Here is a 24935-nt window from a genome sequence, read left to right as displayed (position 1 = left end):
TGCTCTTTTGCCAGGTGACCTTACAAAATTTTAGGGTGAAGGAAAAGAGGAATGGAGATACGTACCTGGGAAAGCTGACTCCATGTGTAGAACCTGAGCCATTTTGACTTTTTCCCTTCTCTTGCACACCCTCGTGAGAGCAGTGAAAGGTTCAGCGAAAGACAACCTGACAGGAGATAAAAGAAAAAAAGATGATGAAATTAAAGTTGGGGTATCTTCAGAACACCCCCAGCGTGATGCTCAGAAAGCAGGAACCAAATTTTGCTCACTTATTCAGAAATCCTTTTATGCAACCAAAAAATGTTTCCCATTTGCTTAAGAAGACGACGTCTCTTGGGGGGGGGGGGGGGGGGGGGGAGAGGGTCACAAGAGTCTCACATGCTCAAGACATTAAGACTCTATTTAATAAGAAATCGGGCACTGCTCCAGGACTTTTTATACAAGGAGTGTAGCACAAGCATCCAGCTTGGCAATATTTCAAAATCTCTACAGCCACTGCGTTAACCATTTAAGAGATTCATCTGCACTCATGGTTATCACCCAATTGACAAATGACCTCATACACCCTAATGCTGGCACCATGATGCAATAATTCTATGACAGTGATGTCAAAAAACCATCCCTGGTCCATAATGAAATGGCTGTTCCCAAATGTCACGTCCAGGTCACTGCATGTATCAAGGTTGTTCTGCTGTTTCTAAGCCCCAATATAATAAAATGTGCCAATTTTAGTGTCCACTTTTGGAGGACTAATTCTCCCATGTTTAATTCTGGTTTTAGCACTAAAAATGTGCTTTCCGTGCAAATACATGGTGAAGACCTGCATATAGAATTTATTTCCAATGCAGGAAAAATGTGTTAAATGTAAAGCACACTTAGAGGGGCATAATTGAACGAAAATGCCTATCTCCATGGGCGTTTATCTCCAAGAACGGGTCCGTGAAGGGGCGGACCGAACCATATTTTGAGAAAAAATAGACGCCCATGTTTTATTCAACAATGTGTGAGCTGGGCGTTTTTGTTTTTCAGCGATAATGGAAAATGAAAGCGCCCAGCTCAAAAACGAATAAATCCAAGGCATTTGTTCGTGGGAGGGGCCAGGATTCATAGAGGCATATTTTCAAAGCACTTTGGGAGGCTAAGTTCCATAGGTTTCTATGGAACTTTGGGAGGCTAAGTGCTTTGAAAATGAGCTTGATTGTGCACTGGTCCCCCTCACATGCCAGGACACCAACCGGGCACCCTAGGGGGCACTTTTACAAAAACAAAAAAAAAGGTAAAAGAGCTCCCAGGTGCATAGCACCATTCCCTTGTGTGTTGAGCCCCCCAAATCCCCCTCAAAACCCACTGCCCACAAGTCTACACCATTACTATAGCCCTAAGGGGTGAAGGGGGGCACCTACATGTGGGTACAGTGGGTTTGGGGGGGTTGGACGACTAATAAGCATTAAGCAGCACAATTGTAACAGGTAGGGGGGATGGGCCTGGGTCCACCTGCCTGAAGTCCACTGCACCCCCTAACAACTCCTCCAGTGACCTGCATACTGCTGTCAGGGAGCTGGGTATGACATTTGAGGGTGAAAATAAAAAGTTGAGAAACTTCATTTTTTGTGGTGGGAGGGGATTAGTGACCACTGGGGGAGTCAGGGGAGGTCATCCCCGATTCCCTCCAGTGGTCATCTGGTCATTTAGGGCACTTTTTGGGGCCTTATTCGTGAAAAAACAGGGTCCAGGAAAAGTGTCCTAAATTCTAGCTAAAAACGCATACTTTTTTCCCATTATCGGTGAAATGCGCCCATCTCTGTTCGGCAGATAACCACGCCCCAGTTCCGCCTTCGCCACATCTCTGACACGCCCCCATCAACTTTGTCCGCATCCGCGACGGATTGCAGTTGAAAACGTCCAAAAATCGGCTTTCGATTATACCGCTTTATTCGTTTTTGTGAGATAAACGTCCATCTCCCGATTTAGGTCAGAACTTGGGCATTTTTCTCATTCGATTATAAGCAGGTTAATGTCACTTCTAGGGCTGGAATCGAAAATCATCAGGTAGAGTTCCTAACTTTCATTTACTTCAATGGAAAGTGTAACTTAAAAAGAAAAAAAAAAAAATCACACACGCAACATATCTTGAAACCTGGGCTCCCCTGGTCGAAGGATCCTTGGATAGAAAATCTCCAATTAAGGTCCTCAGTTTCCAGAAGACCCAAACCTAGGACCTCCTGAACCAAAGGAGTATAGACCCCAGATTCCTAAATCAGGACCCCAGGTGGAAACAATGGAGGAGCTTCAACACTTGAGCGCTAGAGAGGCTTAGGGGTGGGATATACTGCCTTTCCATGGTACAACCAAAGCGGTTTACATATTATATATAGGTACTTTATCTGTCCCTAGTGGGCTCACAGTTTTTGTACTTGGGTCCAAGCTCAGACTAGAACACTACCATTTTTTTTTTAATGTAAGCGCTTTTTAAAATTGCTATTGCTTAAAAGTACCTCTGAAAGGGAAGCTTGGTGCACATTTTAACCCAGGATTTTGTTGTTCATCTTTTTTTTCTTAGCATGGTTTGTTTTTTTTTAATCTGATGCATTAGCAACATAGAAAAATGAAGGCAGATAAAGAACATATGGCCTATCTAGTCTGCACATTCATAGCATCTACTATCCTTTCCTCTTCCCTACAGATCCTTTGTACTTGTTCCAAGCTTGCTTGAACTCAGACTCATCACCATGAGGCCATTCCATGAATTCACCACCATTTCTGTGACGTATTTCTTCAGGCTTCTCCTGAGTCTGTCCCTTTCCACTTTCATTCTATGCCATACCTCTATCAGGTGTTAACTCACAAAAGAACCACATTAAAAATTAACTCCTGCTTATTATAACGGGGCCTTAGGAAGGGGAAGGAGTGGTGGATAAAACCAGACCTGGCCCAACCTACTTCAGGTGATCTGGAGCTAGATTTCACTAATAAGGTACAGTAGCGCAGGGACAGACAGCATAACAGATTTCACGTGTACACTTTAGACGCTTTTGGCAGCTCCCAGGGATACTCAGCAGAGGGTTGACCTTGGTCCCTAATCAGGTATCGCATAACCCAGTAAACTAACAGCAGCTTATGTCCAAAATTATGCAACTTTCTAAGCTGATGCTGTAAAACATGATGTCTGTGCAAAATGAGAGTTTTATACAAGCCTACTCAAGCCAAGTTAAATAAAAACTCTATTTAAGTCATGCTATGACACTGGGGAAGGGGAAAATACATCTTGCAAACAGAAAGCTAGTTTCACAGTGCAGTAATAGCCTATGATTAGAGTTATTAAAGAGCTGTTCTGCAGTGTGAGTAATGGAAATTAACAGTCTATTGAGGCCATTCAGTCCACATCTAACTGTTCTGTGCTGAAAAAAATTAGTTTGTTGCATGATATTCTACTCCAAGGAAAAGGAGAAAAGAATCAGCACCAGAGCTTTCAGAAACCCCCTGAAAGATGAGCCCACTAGAGCCCTGCCTCCAGTCCGCTGATGTCATGTTGAGGGAGAACACAGACTGGGTGGAAGAATCCTCCTACACTCTGCAGCATCCAGGAGGCTATAGCTCCATTTCTTTTATTACCGCTAAGGGGTGAAGGGGAGGTATTCTTGTGAACATTTGTGGGGAGGGTATTCTAAGTCTTGCTGCGGACACTGCTTCTAGTTTAATGTTAACCAGCATCTGTTCCTAGCAGAGGAGGGCAGTCCAGCTATTTCCAGAGCTGTGGGAAACAGTGTAGTGTTGGAGAACTGTGTTTAGTTGAAGTATTTTTAGATTGATATTTATTCTATTTGACTATTTTATAAATTTCTGGGATTTAAATCTTTTGATTAAAGGCTGTATACAGTGTTCCTTGGGGTATAGGATCTGGGGTACCCTGTAATGTAAGAAAAGAAGTTTGAGTGGGTGAAGGTCTGGTCCACTTCACAGCAGCTCTGCCACTTTGGGCAGAGGAACATCTATAAAATACAAGAGTTACACCACCCTGCTCCGCCCCCTCCCCAGCTACTCTCTCCCTATCCTCTCAACCCTGTACCTACCACTGTCCTCTGTTGCTTATTTATTTGGATTTATTTACCGCCTTTTTGAAGGAATTTACTCAAAGCGGTGCACAGTAAGAATAGGTCAAACATGAGCAACTGGCAATTACAGCAGTAAAAAACATTCAAATAACAATACAAAGTATGGCATAGTAGACTACTTACAATGCCAACACAATACGTAATAGAACACTTTAATTGAGAGTGAAGGGTAAAGCGAAGATGGGAACATATAGATAGGTAAGAGTAAGAAGAGTTAGAAAGTAAGGTGACTGATTTAAAGACAGTTGATATGAAGCGGGCAGTTTTTCTATACAACCCCCCACATCAGGGGATAATTGAAAACAAGTTCTGTCCATCGGCATAAGGTTTATGAAGAAAACTCCCTCCTTCTTAAGAAACAAGACTAATGTTTTTGGAGCCACCTAACTCTCTTCTTTCCCTCCATAATCTATCAGAAAGGAGAAGACTGACTTTGAATTTCCTGCTGCTAAAAACAAGCCCCTCTGCCTCTAACTCTACCCTCAGGAGCCCCACCTCAGGAAAAACATACAAATAAAAAAAATTAAAAAGCATATCAACAAAACCAGGAAACAGTTCAGGGCCTTGATATTAAAATACAGAGTCATTTAGGGGAGAACAATGGCACAGCCACTGGTCATGGGGCACTAGCGAAAACCTACTTCAAGGCTGCCAGCAGTTTTCAGAATGGTCACAATGAATATGAGAAATTTGCAAACAAATTCATATTATGCATATTTAATTGTGGATATCTCGAAAACCTGACCGACTTGGTGTGTCCCAAGGACTGGGTTGAAAATCAATGTTGTAGATTCCACCTGCGATTCCCAAATTGGGTTCTTCAGGGGTTCCTTCAAAATTAGATTGTAGAATCTGAGGGTTTCTTGGTGTATGAAAAATTATTTTTGAGGGTGTGCCATAGTAAAAGGTTTGGGGTCACTGTTGTAAGCCCTCACCTGCCTAATGCTCTCCCTGCATGGAACAGACTGGACCAGAGCCTCATTCCCTGGAGTGAGTCCAGAGACAAAGGACAAGGCGGCACCAAATGCATTGGGCCACAATGGGAGGGGAACCACAAGGTGCCAGGGGACTTGGGTGGATGGCACACCACACCAGTTCCTTTTATACAAACAAAGCATAAGTCTTCAGACTTCAAAGGCGAGAGGGAAGGAGACCTATAATAAAAATGGAGACACGTCACCATTTCAGAGGAGAAAGAGTTCAGGCCAAGGTCAGAATGTCTTGCAGCCTCCTGTTCTATTTCCAAAATTTCTCATGAAAAACAGTAGAACAGCAAATTTATCTGCCAATCTGAGCCGCAGCATGCCGAGACAATTTGAGCAGAGGAGGCCAGATCTGCTGGACTCAACCTATCCAGGGGAAGGGGCTGCAGTGGGGTTCGCTGGGGTTCACACTTCATCTGCTTTCTACTCCAAGGTCTCTCCGAGTGAACAGCTGATTCACACTGAAGAGAAGAAAAAAAAAGCAACAGACCCTTTCCCTATATGGGAGCAATTTTCTCTAAAAATAAACAGTTTTGTAGGCTCTTGGATGGGAACTTCCTGCAGCAGGCAGCAAAGAACTTGGATAGCTCTCCTGCTACGCCCAGTCTGTAGGGAGAGGGGGAGGGAATGGATGGGGCTGGGGCTGGGGCTGGGGCTGGAAACCAGAAACAAATGCTGAAGGAAAAAAAAAAAACAACCTCAGCAACATCCAACACAGAATATAAAAAAAGTCAAGTCCTAAAAGTCACCTCAAGTCAGGCAAGAGGCAACTGCAGCATTCAGAGAGTTAATGGAGACTGAGCCTAGTGCTGTATGGACAAGGACTGTGGAGCAAGCTGCCTCTTGACACCATAAGGGTAGGGAAGCACAACAGATCCTCAAGCCACAACCCCATATACACATTTAAGTGTTTGCCAAAGCTCAATAAGAATCTCTTTAAGGCTGACCAGTCAAGTGGTGGTTAATCCCAAGTTTCCAAAAACTCATGGGGGAGAACTCTGTTGGCCTCAGAACATTTTAATATCATGGATATATTTGTAAACATTGTTAGCGTGGCGATTCCAGGCAACAACAGAAACCACACATTTATATAGTAGAAATAAAAGGTTTTACAAAATGAATGCAAAAATCCCCATAAAGAACATAAGATGTTGCTTTTGTTCATCAATGTTTTCAAATCTGTTCTCCATATTCTTAGAAACTTTAGTTTTTTTTTCGCATGGAGTTTTCCCTTTCCCCCTTTTACTTTTCCCTTGCTTTTATTAGGACTCACCATTAGTGAGTAAAGCCAGGCTGTAACCAGGAACTGAGAGAGTTCCACAGGCCCTCTCCCAGTCTAAGTGACATAGGAAGACTGTTACCTTTTACCCTTCATGTGACATTGCATGGGATCTGTCTAGACGTAGGTCCTGGGCGATTGTCCCCGTCCACCCTTCCCCACCCCTTAATCTCTTACTGGCAAGGACAGAATTCCAGCAGCAAACAGACCGTTATTCTAATCATTTACACGTGCATTCAACATGTAAAGTGTCAATGCTTAAAGAATTATTCCTGCAGTGTTTGTTGGCCAAAAACAGATATTTTCTACGACGATTCACATCAATGATCTGTTTTGACCCTCTCTTTCCAACCTGTCCTTGTCGAAACATTTATTTTTCCTGACCAAGGTTTACTATAAAAGAAACACTCAGTCATTCTACAAAGTTCTTCTTGGTTTGTAGATATGTCCCAAGAACATTATGCACAAGTCATTGCTATAGAAACATTTCATTCTACAAAAGTGCCTGGAGGGCAGCGATAGATTTCAAAGCTTGGGATGTGTTCTTCCCCAAGCTACTGTTCAAGGCCTGGCCAAGCTCCAGGAGAATAACATTCAGGTACACTAGGTATTTCCCTGTCCCCAGAGTACCTGAGACAATGGAGGGTTAAGTGACTTGCCCAAGGCCACAAGAAGTGATAGTGGGATTTGAACCCTGGTTTCTCAGATTCACAGCCTGTTGTTCTAGCTACTAGGTTGGTTCTCCATTCCTAATTAGTGAATTTGAGGAAACAAGAGGGGGATATCTACCAGGATTACTTTTCTTTAGGCAATATTTTTATATATATATAATTTTAAATGAGAAGTTAACCGAAGGTATAATCCATGGGAATTAGAGCCCCATGACAGATGCAAAGCCCTCGATCACTGATCCTGTCTCTGAGGAGCAGATCCATGAGGACAGTGCTGGGTGTGCTTAGTAGGAGCTATGAAGTCATAAACTCAATTGCCTGGAGCTGAAGCTCCAGGGCTATTATTAGTAGGGTGTGTGTGCCGAGCTGGAATGTCAGCAGAAGTACAAAGAACCCTTTTGTAAGAGCAGGGAAGAGGAAGGGGCTAGAATGACACACACTGGGCCTATGTAAGACAGAGAAAGTGAAATGAACATTTGCAGATGGGATGGGCAAGAAGCCTGCCTCAGACTCGGATGTATAACATCCAACGCTGAGAGTGCAGATACAGCAGCAGAAGTCCACATGAGCTTTCCAGGAGCTCGGATATCTGCCCGTGAACACGCTTGCAGTGCACATACTACCTCATTCACAGTGAAAAAGGACCCATTTCAGTAGAATGACCAATATTATGGAAGGGAGAGAGAGAGAGACCATGTCTCTGCATGGGCTTGAATAATCCCTGAGGTCCACAACATACTCTTCTCCAAACCCTCCCCAGTATCCTTGGGTGTTCCTTCCCCCCCCCCCCCCCCCCCCCAAAGGTGAACACCATGATTTAAAATTAGCTTCACTTAAACTATCCTTTGAATCTCATGTAAACACTAACACAGAGAGCGCTTTCTTTCTTATGCGTAGTCTTCAGCGGATTCGCAAATACTTTGATCAAGATCACTTTTGCTTGATAATACAATCTCTGATCTCGAGTATGTTAGACTATTGTAATATCATTTACTTGAGATCTTCAAAAAGGTTACGGACCATTCAGAACACTGTGCTCCGTCTGATCCATTCTTTGAAAAAGAATATTGTGTCCCAGTATTTTACAGAGTCATTGGCATTTGGTCCATGCTGGAGTCCCGTGTAACTATGGGTTAGCTCATTTTGTTCTCTCCCAAAAATCAAGGGCTACAAGATCAACAGCCCTATTTACCCACACTATGGACAGACCACTATAAAGCATATGTCTTCCTCCACTGGCGAAAAATACACAGAAATGCAGTCAACAAACATGAACGAACAATTTACACCACGAGAGGAAAAATAGACCCCACAACATTCTGGCAACAGGTCTACCAAAACGAATGGTCAACAAATACAGACACCATTCAATTCCTCCAAGAATGGGATGACATATGTAAGACAACATTAGACACAATTGTCCCAATCCAAACCAGAACATCACATAGGAAAAAATCTAATCCATGGTTCACCAAAGAGCTGAAAAAACTCAAAACACAAGTCAGAAAACTAGAGCGCGCATGGAACAAAAAGAAAGATGAACACACACTGAATGCCTGGAAATCACTTCGGAGGAAATACAAATATACCATTAAACAAACTAAAAGACTACATTACAAAACAATGATTGGACCAAACTACAAAGACACACACAAACTCTTCTACCTTGTAAATAAATTACTAGACACCACACCAGTTACAAATAACAGCAAAGATACGCCAGGGGTCGACGACCTCGCGAAATACTTCAAGGAGAAAATCATACAATTACGACTTAAAATACCCACCAGCCCTGTTGAATACGCAACACTACTAAACTGTCTAGACCCAGAAGACGGAATATATCCAGCAGACAGGATCTGGACTGAATTTGAATTACTGTCAGAGGACCTCATCTCTAAAACGCTCAAAAGATTCGCCAAATCCCAATGCAAACTAGATATCTGCCCAAACAACCTCATGAAATCAGCTCTTCAACAATTCATAATAGACTTAACAAACCAGGTGAACTTCATGCTACAAAACGGACTTTTCCCAAAGGAAAAAGGAAAATTTCTACTCACTCCAATATCCAAAGACACAAAATAAAACGCAAGCGAAATAACTAACTACAGACCAGTAGCATCTATACCACTAATAACCAAAATAACTGAAGGGATGGTAACCAAACAACTCACAAACTATCTCAACAAGTTCTCCATACTGCATGATGCCCAATCAGGATTCCGGTCAAATCACAGCACAGAAACAATATTAATTAGCCTAATGACCAAATTTAAACAAATGATTGCAACCGGCACCAACATACTCCTCTTACAATTTGACATGTCAAGTGCCTTTGATATGGTTGATCATGGAATCCTATTACACATTCTTGAATATTTTGGCATCGGAGGCAATGTCCTAAACTGGTTCAAGGGGTTCTTAACCTTACGCTCATATCAGGTCACATCAAATTCAACTACGTCAGATGCATGGACACCTGAATGTGGAGTACGGCAGGGATCCCCCCTCTCGCCAACTATTTTCAACCTAATGATGATCCCCTTGGCAAAACTTCTATCAAACCATAACCTTAACCCATACATATATGCCGATGATGTAACGATATATATTCCTTTCAAACAAGACATCAAGGAAATCTCCGACGAAATCAACCAAAGTCTGCACATCATGAACACCTGGGCAGATGCATTCCGATTGAAACTGAACGCAGAAAAAACTCAATGCCTCATACTTACCTCCCAATACAACACGAATAAATTCACCCCTATTAACACACCTAAACTAAATCTACCAATCTCAGAAATTTTAAAAATCCTTGGAGTCACTATTGACCGCCACCTAACACTTGAGACTCACGCGAACAACACAACCAAAAAGATGTTCTACTCCATGTGGAAATTGAAAAGAATAAGACCATTCTTTCCAAGATCTGTCTTCCGCGGCCTAGTGCAATCACTCGTACTCAGTCACCTGGACTACTGCAATTCACTATACGCAGGCTGCAAAGAACAAATACTGAAGAAACTTCAAACAGCCCAGAATACAGCAGCCAGACTCATCTTCGGAAAACCAAAATACGAAAGTGCAAAACCCTTACGTGAGAAACTACACTTGCTCCCACTCAAGGAACGTATCACTTTTAAAGTATGCACCTTAGTCCACAAAATCATTCACAGTGAAGCCCCTGCATACATGTCTGATTTAATAGACTTGTCACCCAGAAACGCTAAAAGATCATCCCGAACCTTCCTCAATCTCCACTTCCCTAAGTGCAAAGGCATAAAATACAAAGTACTGCACGCATCAACCTTCTCTTATATGAGCACGCAATTCTGGAATACACTACCACGCAACCTGAAAACGATCTACGAACTAACCGACTTCCGCAAACTATTGAAGACTCATCTCTTTGAGAAAATTTATTGCAAGGATCAAAACACATGAAGTCCATACACACTAATAGAAATGCATCAATACACTCTCTCCTGAATTCTCTTCCCCCGCATTTTCACCACAGATAAAATTGTAATACCATAATGTTCTCTTGCTATTGTCTTATCGCCCTATCAAATCCCCATTGTTACATTCCATTGCTCTATTCCCAAATGATATCTTGAGTTTGACTTTGTATTCCCATAACTCTTCACAATGTAACAATGTATTTCCATCACTCGCAATGTATTGTAAGCCACACTGAGCCCGCAAATAGGTGGGAAAATGTGGGATACAAATGCAATAAATAAATACCTTTCCTTCTTTAAAAATTATGAAAAGAATTAGGTTATTAGACAATCTTTTTTCCTTTTAAGCAGCCCATCTTAGTAAAGACATTCAGATTCTTTTGCTCACCACTTCAAGCATTTAAGAAATTTGCGTTGTAATCTAATAAGTAGCCCAAATTAGCCTTTTAAAGTTTTTTCCTAGTCTTTCATTGAAATGTGAATGTAAATTTATTGTAAAATTTAACTTCTGGAATGTCCAGCTTCTTTTACGTTGGAATCCACTTTGAACCATAAGGTATTAGGGGAGTAGAAGTTATATTGTTAATGATAAGACATCACATGCTACAGAGTAAAATGAGGCCATGGACCCCCCACAGCCACAAAAAGAGGTAAGGAATTGTGAGCACAGTTTCAAAAGCTTCAGGTACCCCCTTCAAAAGCCACTCTTATCTGTCTAAATCATAGCCACGTGTGAATTATGAACTCTGTAGCTTTTTGGGCAAGAACTACAGGGGGCGTGGGTCCCAAAAGCACCAAATTATCAGAGCCCTCCTCTGGCCCGGGGTGCATATCATCACATCAGTTATCTTGATAGCTGAAGGAAAACACCAGAGGCTCTGCAACTCTCCAGAGAAAAAGGAGGGATATATCTGCTTAGGGTTGGCTGCTAGAAGAAGCCCAGCAAAGACAGCAAAGGTCACTGAGGATGGGCAGACTTAACGGGCCATTTGGCCCTTATCTGCTGTCATGTTTCTATGAACACAACACATGCTTTGGCGATCGCGTGTGCTTATTCAAAATCCATCATATTAGGGCTGGAATGTGTAGACTCCATCAATAAGGAGCCCTGTTATATCTCCCTCCCCCAATATAAGGGCAAAGAGAGACTATCAGAAGGAAGACAACCTCCCCCAGTAAAGCACATATCACTTTTACATGTCAGCACCAACCTGCCACTGGTTGATGGAAGACAGCCTCCCTTAGTGCCATGGTTATCTCAGGAATTTACTACCCGCTTATTTATCAGGCTTTATTTACTACCTTTCCGAAGAAATGTATCTAAGGCAGTGTACATCAAGAAAAGAGTCAGATATAGGCAGTAAACATTCAAACAGTACAAATTATGGTACAGTAAACTACATACAATGTCAACACAATACACATTAAAACACTGTAAACAGCATAGGGGGTAAGCAGAGGTGGAACATAGATTACTTTGTCTTATTCTGTACAGTTCAGATCAAGTTTAAAATTCTTCTCCTTATTCACCAAGTATTGTGGGATGAGTCTGCTTCTTATTTGTCTTCTGTTCTTAAGATTTATTGTCCTAACGTATCATTGCGGTCTCATGGAGCATTGTTTCATTCCACTTCTTAATGGTATATTATGAAGATATGAGAACAGTGCTTTTTCAATTGCAGGATCCAGAGAATGGAATCAACTGCCGCCTTACCTTAGATTGACAGTTGATCTTGTTTTAAGAGACTATTGGATAAAATGGTATGATAGCTGTGTTAATACACTTTTAAAAAGGTAATAAATAGAAATAAAATATAAAAAGAAGATGGTGCCTTTTTTATTAGGCCACCATAAGATTTCAAACAGCAATCTCATTTCATGTCAGAAATGAACAAAAGATGACAAATATCAGAATATGTAAGTGAAAACCTAACTGGCCATCTGTGTCCCAAGGACTGGCTTTAGAACACCTGCTTTAGAATATCAGCCTTTAGCATGCCAACCCCCTAAAATTCCTTGGGAACATGCCAAACACACACACTCAAAAAGCCTATCTGTCCCTACATGTTCATATCAAACCTGACTAGCAGCAACCCCTGAAAACCCAAGGACATCCCCCCCCCCCAAACATTTATTTGTTGCATTTGTATCCCACATTTTACCACCTATTTGCAGGCTCAATGTGGCTTACACAGTACCGTGAAGGCGATCGCCCCACTTTCCAGTACTGGCCATCATACGCTGCTGTCTCCTCAGCAGCTAGACCTGGAGAGTTCATCAGTGCTCTTTCAGAAAGGAATCCATATCCCATCACACGCCACAGATGTGGGGGTTTATAATGTTTCACTCCATTGGCATGTTCCTTCCTGACTGCTGCCAAACCCCAGCCTAAAAAGCCCTTGGCTTTCATTTCCAGATAAAGAAAGCAAAGGGAAAGAGAGAGATGTAACAAGTGCTAGAATTATCTTCTGATTTTTTTCTTGTTCCAGCATAGATAGACTTAGACATTTTTGTTTAAAACAGCAAACTTTCCCCCCATATCCTCAAGAGTTGGCTATGCTCCAAACACAACATTGATGTGCATTACACAGTGCAGGGCTGGCCAATTCCAGACCTCTGGGGTCTGATCATTTGCTCAAATGAATATGATCTGTGAATATCCTGAAATTTAGGCCTATTTGAGGCAGGCTGATATGTAGCCATTGCCTCTGTAGAAGGTTCTTTAGACAGAAAGATGCTCAGACCACAGTATCACAGGAACTGTTAACGCCAGAAAGATAATAGTGAGGATGTGGGATGTGAAAAGGATTAAAAATTATACTGAAGCAAGATACAGATTTTGGAATAATCTTTTTGCCCTAGAAATCCTGCTCCAGTTGGATAGAAGAATTGCTCCGAAAGAAGCTCAAGTTCTTCATTGCCCTGCAGTGACTGGGGATGGCCAAGGTCATACCTGGGGTTCAAGAAAAGCCAATACCCCTGGCCCATCCTAAGCTCTGATCACAAAGTCTTGTTTAAATTGGGGGGGGGGGGGGGGAAACTACCCTCTTATCCCCACACTGTCCCACTTTCAAAGCCTTCAAAAGGAGTTAGAAAGAACCCAAAGTGTCCAGGAGTGCATAAGATAACCAAATGAGATCTCATTGTTTCCTTTCTAGATGGAAGCGTGCAAACTCCTTTCTTCTTCCAATCCAGCCTATTCCACTCATGTATCATGTTCCCCATGTATGAGCCACATCTTCCAATGTGCAATGAGACCAAATCTAGATTAGCTCAGCCTAGTTGGGGATAACCTGGCTAAGGCAGCAACCCTACCAGTTTACCAACTCTTTCCATTATAAAATGTAGATGTGGCTTTTACAACTCACCTTTCCAAGTTCAGGGTGTTACCTACTGTACCCAAATAATTTTCCTTCCCTACAGTTTGTACCTGATGTAGTGGAGGGTGAATTGACTTGCCCAGGCTTATAAGGAGCAGCAGAGGATGAAGCAGTATTTGAATCCTGGCTTCCCTGGTTTCAGCCTGCTGCTTTCTGAGATTTAGCTCACAGCAAACTACATTTCAGGGACAGCAGTAGGTTATTGCCCTGTGCCTAGAAGGCTTACACTGTAAGTTTGTATCTGAGGCCATGGAGAGCGAAGCGATTTACTCAAGGCTCTGTACTTTGATTTTATCCTCTTGCCATATAGGGAGCCTCTGTATTTAACCCACACCTTTTTGAATTATGTCACTGCTTTTGCCCCACCTCCATCAGGAGGACATTCCAGGCATCCACCATCCAATTCCATGAAAAAAGTATTTCCTGATGTTTTTAAGTTTCACTCTTTGCAGCTTCATTTCCTGTCCTCTAGTTCAATAGCCTCCCTGTTTTTGGAAAAGGTTTTTTCATTAATATCTTTCAAATATTTGAATGTCTGTATCATGTTTATGCTTATGTTTATTTAAGAATTTGATATACCCCTTCCTACTATCAGAGCAGTGGCAGTCAGTGATTTTTAAGGTGCTGACTGCTGCGGGCTGAAACGAGACCTGGATATTCAGTGCCAGATCAGACCTAATCTGAGCACACACACTAAAAAGAGCCGGGTCTTGCCTGGCTGCCAGGAGTTATCTGAGTGCGAAACGATATTTAGTGCCGGAACCCGGGCAAGTTATGCAGGTACTGCCCTAAGTCCTCCTGGATTCCGCTCTTGGATCACTCTGGCACCGAGAGTACCGTAGCAGCCAGAGCAGATAATCAGAATTAGCGTCTGGTCAAGTGGCGCTGAATACGGCACCTGCTGTAGGCAGGAGCCTCTCCAGCCTGGTTAAGTCATTTTCAAAGTAAATAAGAAAAGTCAACCTGCAGCCTCAATCACCAATCAACTTATCAGTTCCAGTCAGTGCCCCAACTAATATCCATCATAGGCACCAACATTTCAAAATTATTGTCAGTACCAAAAAGTACCCAATGAAAGAGCTTGCTCAATATTGAGGCTGTTCAGCATCCATCAAAAGCTAAAGAAGAGATATATATTTTCAAACCTTTACAGTTTTTAAATTGAATTCAACTCTGAGGAAGAGTAGGAGCGAGTTCCATAGAAGAGAAGTCAAGAACGACGCAGTCTTGTCTTTTACTAACTAGACAAGCATCAACTAGAGAAGGCATTCCGGTTGAATCATAGCACAGAAACAGTATTAGTCACCCTTATGACCAGATTTAAACAAATAATTGCAACGGGCAACAATATACTCCTCCTACAATTTGACATGTCAAGTGCCTTCGATATGGTTGACCATGGAATCCTATTACACATACTCGAATACTTTGGCATTGGAGGAAATGTCCTGAACTGGTTCGAAGGGTTCCTAACCCAACGTTCGTATCAAGTCACATCAAATTCGACCACATCCAAGGCATGGACACCTGAATGTGGAGTACCACAAGGATCACCTCTCTCACCAACCATCTTCAACTTAATGATGATCCCTTTGGCAAAACTCCTATCAAACCATAACCTCAACCCATATATATACGCTGATGATGTGACAATATAATCCCCTTCAAACAAGACATTAACGAAATCTTCAATGAAATCAATCAAAGCCTACACATCATGAACACTTGGGCGGATGCATTTCGTCTGAAATTAAATGCAGAAAAAACCCAATGCCTGATTCTCACCTCCCAATACAATACAAAAGAATTCACAGCCATAAACACACCAAACCTGAACCTTCAAATCTCTGAAACGCTAAAAATCCTTGGAATCACTATCGACCGCCACCTAACGCTTGAAACTCACGCAAACAACACAACAAAAAAGATGTTTTACAGCATGTGGAAACTGAAAAGGATAAGACCATACTTCCCAAGATCCGTCTTTCGCAGCCTAGTGCAATCCCTCGTGCTCAGCCATTTGGATTACTGCAACTCACTATACGCAGGTTGCAAAGAACAAATACTGAGGAAACTTCAAACAGCCCAGAATACAGCAGCCAGACTAATCTTTGGAAAGCCAAAATATGAAAGTGCACAACCATTACGAGAGAAACTGCACTGACTCCCACTCAAAGAACGCGTCACTTTTAAAATATGCACATTAGTCCACAAAATCATTCACGGCGAAGCCCCAGCCTACATGTATGAGTTGATAGACTTACCAACTAGAAACGCCAAAAGATCATCCCGAACCTTCCTTAACCTCCACTTCCCCAACTGCAAAGGCGTGAAATACAAAGCGCTACACGCGTCAACCTTTTCTCACATGAGCACGCAGTTTTGGAATAAACTGCCGCGCAACTTAAGAACAATCAACGAGCAAGATTCCTTCCGCAGGTTATTGAAGACCCATCTTTTCGAAAAAATTTACGGAAAGACACAAAACACATAAAGACCACACCTAATGTTCACCAGTGCATCATACATTCACCCCTGAATTCTCATTCCAGTAATATCACATCTCTCATACCTTTACACACAGAAAGATATATACCATATGTCCTCATGCCTTTTTATCGCCCTCCAAGCTCCCAGTGCTTCCTTCCAAAGTTTTAATGTTTATGTTCCATTGTTATATTCCCTAACGATACCTCAACTGTTTCGCATAACTCTGCATAATGTAATCCATTACCAATCTGTAACAAAATGTATTTCTAACATTTAACTCTTATTGTAAGCCACACTGAACCCGCAAAAAGGTGGGAAAATGTGGGATACAAATGCAATAAATAAATAAATAAATAAATAAATCTTAGGACAGTTCTAGACTAATCTAGTGCCCAAAAAGTTTAGGTACGTAAGGAATAAGCAAATCCAACCAGTATGTTGGCAAACCTCCACAGAACGCTTTAATTTATGTACCCAAATAATGAAAAAAAAAACACACACACACTTCTCTTTCAATATATACTTTCAACAAATGAATGGGGAAAAATGCGGAAAAAATAAATAAAAAGGAAACAATTCTCCACTATAGGAATTACAAACTAATTTACACTTTAGCCTAGAAAATGCGGGGTCAGACCCAAGCTTTAAGCTTAATACAGTACCAGAGAAATTTCCTGCAGAATGAAGAAACATGGTCCAATTTATGTACAACTGTAATCTGCGATGCAATATTGACAATGACAAGCCATCGCATGGTGAATTACAATGGACGAGTATAAACCAAATTAAACCATGCCTGCTGGTCCAGAAATGGTACAGATGCTCCTTAGAAAGCCCAAAGAAGGGAAGCCTTAAGCCTGCTGCTGGTTTGTCATATTCTACTTACATTGCTTTTCTTTGTTTTGTTATACATTTTTATTCACAAAGAGAAAAAAAACAACCTGCAAAACTTGGTCCTTAAAAGAAAGTTGGGGGTCAAAATAGCTTTCTAAGATGTTCAGTGCAGACACTAAGGGAAGCAAATGCCCTGGAAGGGATTCCTGTTGGACGTTTACCAGAGATGGAACCATAGTGAGGAGAAGAAAAGAAAATAAGCTAAGTTATCTCCCTTGGTCCATGGTTATAGCAGTTCTTTTCCAAGTTTACTGGTGCCTGCCATTTTGAATTATATTTTGGCATGTTTTTTCTATATATATTTTGGACTGATTTGTTTTGTTCCTCTTCTTTGTAAATTTTGTAGGGACTTTTACAAAAATTTTCCCCAATTTAATTTTTGATATATCACATATTTGTGTGTTATTATTAATAAGCACTAAAAATTTGAAGGGTTTCAAAGTTCAGGAGAATTAATGATGTCTAGAGCATGTTAGTGAGCCATTTTTACGGCTAGTCTCACTAACAAACAAGCTCGGCTGAAGGATCAGCCTATACGGAACTCTCCTTGTGTTTCCCTTCTTTAAAATATTAAAATTTTCGGTGGCACAAAGTTATTTTTTAGACCTATTATAGAGTTTTATGGGTCAAATTAAGGATTTGATGAGTATTTGAACTGTGGATTTATAAAATTGGTTTTTCCCATGAACCTGAACATTGCAGATTTTTCTCTCATGATTAGATATAGATAGGAGAGTTTTTCTCTGCGGTGTTGGGTAAGTGGTGGTAGCCAATGATGAATGTCAGTCAGTGGTGTCCTAATTTGAAAAAAGGTACCCTGGGCTTATGAGGCTACATATAATTAAATGATAGTATATCAGTTCAAAGACTCATTAAAATCTTGTTGATTTGGAGCAATTTGATAGAATTTAAGTTTCTGATTTTATATTGCTCTATGCAGTTTTGAATTGGTTTGCTTTACAAAGTTATTATTACCATTTCATTGGAGAGTGATTGACTGTTGATTTGTTGTTGTTAGCTGGAATGGTTAAAGCTCCGCCCATTACCCAGATTGTTTTTTGATTTCAAAGGGTTTTAGTTTCAACCCATTTTTCTCTAGCCAAGATACCATTGAGGTTATTTAGTACTTTAAGATTCAAATATTTAGGATCTAAATAAAACTATCAACTGGACATTGTAAACAAAGAAATGCTCACCGATACCTAGAGACTGAACCAAAAGACTCGGAAAGAGATTGAACAACATAAGAGAAAGTATAGCCTTACATTTACATTAATTAAGGTCTTATAGTCTGATGCAACCAACAACTTTGACCTTGACTCAGTAGTTTCTGACCAGTTGTGCTAAACACCTACGAAAGCCTGACTGGGGCCCATGTAATAATTGAAAATTGCATATATAAAATAAAAAAGATTCAGCTTTTCAGTTAGCCATCCCTCCATCACCTTCATGAACAAAGGGATGTATGCCACTGGTCTATAATTTGTCAATAGCCTAGTGACATCTGTAGATGTTGTTCGTTCAAAAACGTCCCATAACCGGTCAGATGGGGTATACCTGTAGCCTTAATACTCAAATAGGGTTCGATGTCTTGTGTGTCAGTAGACTGTTCCTATCAGAACATACCTTTTCCTTAAAATAAGCAGCCAAGCCAGAGGCTTAGTAGTACAGTCAGTAACTGAAGAAAGTGAATGAAACAATCTAAATATATCCAGTCTATCTGGTTCTACTCATTTTGAGAAGTATTCCCTTTTTGTTTTAACCAAAAAATAATTAATTTTCAGTCTCCATTTTTGCCTATTATGTGTAGTAGGATTTTTCTGCCATAACCTCTCTAGCTTCCTATGCTCTCTCTTGATTAATAGAAGTTCCTTTAGTAAATCATTTGTCTGACTTCCTGGCAAGTTTACATTTAGGGCTCTGCTTACTAAGCAGTGCATTAGCATATGCTAATGATTAGCATACGCTAAACGCTAAGTCGCCCGTATTCCTATGCTAAAAACACTAGCACAGCTTAGTAAACAGGGTCCTTAGTTTTTAATGGTGCAATCTCGTCTAATACTTCACAACAGAGACTGAGGAATTACAAGCCACCAAACAGGTATGGTTTGGCAGAAAGAACATCAAAACCATTGCAAAACTGTGCCACTTATTCTGAAACCTCTCAAATGTGGAAGCAATTACTGGTGATCGACCTGAACAAAAGCTGCAGAAAGACCTGGAGAAACAAAATGCAATTTCTCCCTTGTAAAGAATACTATAGATGCTTGTCCCTCCCCTCCTTATATTAAATTATCTATTAAAAGGCACGCAGGCTCGACTGCCCTGGCATTTGCAGTATACCTTGTTTTTCAATTACCATCTGAGTTAAAAAAAAAAAAAAAAAAAAAAGCTTCAGCAGTGTACACCCACAGCACAAAATACGGGGTTCTCACTTGTTGTCTTTCATATATACAAGATTCATCATCTGGACACAAGCAGACCACAAGTTCTGGAAGTCAGTTTTCACCAAGTTAATTTCTCACCATGACCCCAGGCGGGTAAAGACCACCAGTGCCACAGCAGACACCTTCCCATCAACTTCCTTTCACCAAAGCTGGACGCTTTTCTATTTGGAAGAACAACAAAAGGATATGGATTCTGTTGTGCTTCCTCCAGTCAGAGGGAGAGACACAGGGAGAACGCCCCAAAACAAGCAATTTATGGCCCTGGTGCCAGGGATCTTGTCTTGTTGAGATGGGAGAAAAAGAAGATTAAAAAATATATATATGAAGATGTGATAAACAGCTTTAGAGTAAAAGAGAAAGGAAAAAGGAGACAGGAATAAAGGAAAGGAGTGAAGGATAAAACTGGAAAAAAAGGGGGGGGGGGAGAGTGATTTTAGGGACAAATTGTATTAGCTTGATCCAGGGAGAGGCTCTGGCCTTAAAAATGAGACTAGCCCAAGAGCCGGTCTCGATGAGCCCCATTAACCAGGGGCTTGGCGCTGCTGGAGGGTGAGGGGTCCTGGGGTGGAAGGCAAGGCTTGTGTGTTGACCTGGCAGCTGAATTGGCCAGTTCAAATGAGGCTGTAGGTCCCTGGTGAACTCATTGAATAGCTCCTAAGAGGTTAGGGGGTCAACAGAGATTATTTAAGTTGACTGTCACTAGGATCAGGGCTTTTTCCTGCTTCTTAGAAACAGCTTACCCTCCCACGTGGTGCTGGTTTTCAGGGGGTGGGGAATTTCATGGAAACGTTTTTTGCAGTTTCTTTTATATTTAGGTTATTGTAGGTTGTTGTAGCTGGTGGACACCCGAGCTACGGGGGTTATGGCTCATGGGGAATGAGCCACAACATGAGGTGGGAATCAAAAAACTTGTGTCATGATGTGGTGCAGGTGTATGGAGGTCCATGCCCCCCTCCAAGACCCTAGCTGTCAAGGTGGGGCTGGGGGAGCAAAGATCGTCAAAGATGGAGCGGTGGATGGAATGGCTACATAGTTGTCAAGGCAAGTAGCCAGGGGAAAGGGGGGTGGGTTTGGCTTTTGGTGCCATATCAAAGTAGCTCAGGGTGTAACCGTTTTTGAATTCTTCGACCTTATAAATTGTTAGTAAAGCTGTAGCCTATTTATTCACCCGATTGGTGTACTGTTCAACTTGTTTGCCATGATTGTTAATGTTGAGGGAATAGTTGAAATGGAGGTGAGGAAAAGAGGGTGAGGGATAACAATTACAGGAAAGGCAGTCCCAGATCCACTGGTTAGGGGGTATTGGCAGCATCAGAGAAAAGCTTTGACTCCTGCATATGACCCGTCGGTCCCTTAAACTGTGCAGGGGAAGGGACAGCCACCTCATTCCTGGAACCAGTCTATGTCGACAGAGGCAGCCACTGGCAGTGCTGGGTTATATAAGGTGGGTGAGGAGACGCTCCCTGCACACATTCCTAGCTAGTGATATGGGTGGGATTCTGCTGGAGCCAGCTCAGGGCTCCCTGGAAAGGAGGGGAACAATATTCCATCTCCCTGCCCACGGTTGCTGTGTTTTGTTCAGTACATGCTGAGAAAAACTGAATATTTCAGAAGTAACATAGCAACATAGAAGAGCATAATCGAACGTCACCGGTGAAATAGATCGCGGGTGATCTATTTTGGCGGCGGCGCAACAGCTGGCTGGAACCGTATTATCGAAAAAAATGGCCGGCCATCTTTTTTTTCGATAATACGGTTTAGCCCGGCCAAATGCCAGAGTTTGCCAGGTTTGTGATTGCCGGTTTTGTTTTTCAGCGATAATGGAAAAAAATGCCAGCCATCTCAAACCCAGCGAAATCCAAGGCATTTAGTCGTGGGAGGAGCCAGCATTTTTAGTGCACTGGTCCCCCTCACATGCCAGGGCACTCTAGGGGGCACTTCTAAAAATGTTTAAAAAAATACAAAAAAAGCTCCCAGGTGCATAGCTCCCTTACCTTGGGTGCTGAGCCCCCCCAAATCTCCCCCAAACCCACTCCCCACACCTCTACTCCATTACCATAGCCCTTATGGGTGAAGGGGGACACTTACATGTGGGTACAGTGGGTTGTTTTTTTTTTTGGGGGGGGGGGGGTTGGAGAGCTCAACACTTAGCACCACAAGTGTAACAGGTGGGGGGGTGGGGGATGGACCTGGGTCTGCCTGCCTGAAGTGCACTGCACCCATTAAAAACTGCTCCAGGGACTTGCATACTGCTGTCAGGGACCTGGGTATGACATTTGAGGCTGGCAAAAAAGTGCTTTATTTTTATTTTTTTCATCTGGGAGGGGGTTGGTGACCACTGGGGGAGTATGGGGAGGTCATCCCCCATTCCCTCCAGTGGTCATCTGGTCAGTTGGGGCACCTTTTTGAGGCTTGGTCGTGAAAATAAAAGGACCAAGTAAACCCGGCGAAATACTACTTAACGCTGCTTTTTTTCCCATTATCCGGGAAAGCCGGCCATCTGGTAGCCACACCCATGCCTGCCCATGTCCCTCCTTCGCTTCGCCGGCGACACACCCCTTTGAACTTTCGCCGGCAAGGCGATGAGAAAGTGGCGATGCTGTCAAAAAAGCAACTTTCGATTATACCGATTTCGCCGCTTTTCCGAGATTGCCGGCCATCTCCCGATTTATGTCGGAAGATGGCCGGTGATCACTTTCGAAAATGAGCTGGATAGTAACATAGTAGATGACGGCAGAAAAAGACCTGCACGGTCCATCTAGTCTGCCCAACAATTTAAACTCATATGTGCTACTTTATGTGTATACCTGACCTTGATTTGTTTCTGCCATTTTCAGGGCACAGACTGTAGAAGTCTGCCCAGAACAAGGCCCACCCCCCAACCCCGCCTTCCCCCACCAGCTCTGCCACCCATTACATTTTATGCTGTTTATCCTAGAAATAAGCAGTGGATTTTCCTAAAGTCCATTTTAATAATGGCTTATGGACTTCTCTTTTAAGAAGCTATCCAAACCTTTTTTAAACCTCACTAAGCTAACTGCTTTTACCACATTCTCTGGCAACGAATTCCAGACTTTAATTACACGTCGAGTGAAATATTTTCTCAGATTTGTTTAAAATTTAATACTTTGTAGCTTCATTACATACTCCCAAGTCCTAGTATTTTTGGAAAGAGTAAACAAGTTACTCTTTCTACCTTTCTACCCCTGATATCTCGCCTTGCATCCAAACCAAAGTTTCAGCGTGCTTGTCTGACATTGCTGTCTGGATGTCTCAACGCCACCTGAAATTAAACATGACCAAAACCGAGCTTCTCATTTTTCCCCCCAAACCCACCTCCCCACTCCCCCCGTTTTCTATTTCTGTTGATGGCTCTCTCATTCTCCCTGTCTCCTCAGCTCGAAACCTTGGGATCATCTTTGACTCTTCTCGCTCCTTCTCTGCTCATATCCAGCAGATCGCCAAGACCTGTCGTTTCTTTCTTTACAACATCCGTAAAATCTGCCCCTTTCTTTCCGAGCACTCTACCAAAACCCTCGTCTACACCCTTGTCACCTCTTGTTTAGACTACTGCAATCTGCTTCTTGCTGGCCTCCCACTTAGTCACCTCTCCCCTCTCCAATCGGTTCAAAACTCTGCTGCCCGTCTCGTCTTCCGCCAGGGTCGCTTTACTCATACTACCCCTCTCCTCAAGTCGCTTCACTGGCTCCCTATTCATTTTCGCATCCCAGTGGCGTAGCTGGACCTGACATTTTGGGTGGGCCTGGAGCTAATATGGGTGGGCACTATGTATATAGGTATGAGTAGCACTTAATGGTGGATTTCTAAGTAGTCTGCCCAACAGCTGCCCTGCATCAATATAAACCACATATATACTTAATAGAAAAACAGATATTGGTAATACAGTTACATTATCCCATATCTTAAACTTGGCCAGACATAAGTCTGCAATAATGGCAAACATCTCAATACACATGACAGGATCCTGCAATATAATTACAGCAATAGCATATATCCTTCAAACTTTGCTTTATAACAAATGTCTGATTAAGTAAACGTTGAAGTCTTTTTCACTTCCTCTAGCTCTATTCTATCTCCCTTCTGATGCTGACAAAATAAAATGACCACGGTTTGGTACATATCCTTCAACTTTACATTATAATAAATATATATGCCTTAATAAGCTGTATTAATCAAACATTTAAAATGTGGTAAATATACCTTTGAAGACTTCTTCCTTTTCTACCTACTATGGAATTTGTCGCATATAGAGAACATAGCTAGAATGTTTCCTCTTATAGCTTTCCATAGGAAAAACATATTTCAATTCGGGTAGCACCTCAATAATAGCAACACAAAATCCCTTCACCTCCAGGTACTTTGTGAAGTTACAGAAAATCCTGCAAAGAAGCTTCTTGAGTCTATGTTACAAACCTTAACCAATTCTGAATACAAATGCCAATAACAGTACCTTTAAAAAGGTAGCAGTGAATACACACAACAGCAATACACATCTCATTGAAAAGGCCAGACAAGTCAGACTCCTAGATCCCCCATACAAACTACATGCCAGCAAAATCTCTCACCTGCTGGTTCACATGCAGAACACAGACCAACCCTCATCAATTATAGAATTAAGGACCAAAAATCAGAAATTGTCTTGTAGCCTGGCATAGGCCTTTCCTTTTCCTATCCCACCATCCAGCCCTTCTACTCTACCCCCACTATCCATTCCCATAACCCAGCATCAGTCCTTCCCTTCCCTACCATTCATCTGATAACTAGGTATCTACCCCACCCCTCCCTGCACGCAGCCTATCATTAGCCCTGTCCTACCCCCTTACCCATAACTCCCTAGTATGGCATCCCCTCACCCCCACCCAGAAACCTGCCCACATTAAATATAAAGCTTTTAAATAAATAATAATAATAATAATAATAATAATAATAATAATAATAATAATAATATTATTATTATAACCTGGGCACTGCAGAGACTTTCCCCACCCAAAAACCCACCAACATAAAAAATACAACTTTTTTTAAAACTTGGGCATTGAGCCCACCCCCACCCAAAAACACATTTAAATTTGTTGGTGGGTTTCTGGGTGGGCTCGTCACTGTCTAGGGGGGAAAATGGTATATTTAATGATTTAAAAAGTTTTTTTCTCTAGGCAGTGAATAACCCACACCCGCCAAGATGCCCACCACC

At 41.9% G+C, this 24935-nt stretch overlaps 1 protein-coding gene across 2 annotated transcripts in view; it reads right to left on the bottom strand.

The window, feature by feature from the left end:
* The window catches only part of KANK2 (KN motif and ankyrin repeat domains 2), a 61228-nt gene that overhangs the window by 22492 nt on the left and 13801 nt on the right, over positions 1–24935 (bottom strand). For both annotated transcript variants that reach the window (XM_030197013.1, XM_030197012.1), the window contains one exon: positions 66–166. In XM_030197013.1, coding sequence (XP_030052873.1) covers positions 66–102 — 37 coding nt within the window. In that variant the 5' untranslated portion in view covers positions 103–166. The remainder of the gene's footprint in view (positions 1–65; positions 167–24935) is intronic.

Source organism: Microcaecilia unicolor, chromosome 3, assembly GCF_901765095.1.
Source record: "Microcaecilia unicolor chromosome 3, aMicUni1.1, whole genome shotgun sequence".
NCBI lineage: Eukaryota > Metazoa > Chordata > Amphibia > Gymnophiona > Siphonopidae > Microcaecilia > Microcaecilia unicolor.
The sequence above is the reverse complement of the archived record's forward strand: the minus strand, read 5'-3'. Positions and strand labels throughout refer to the sequence as shown.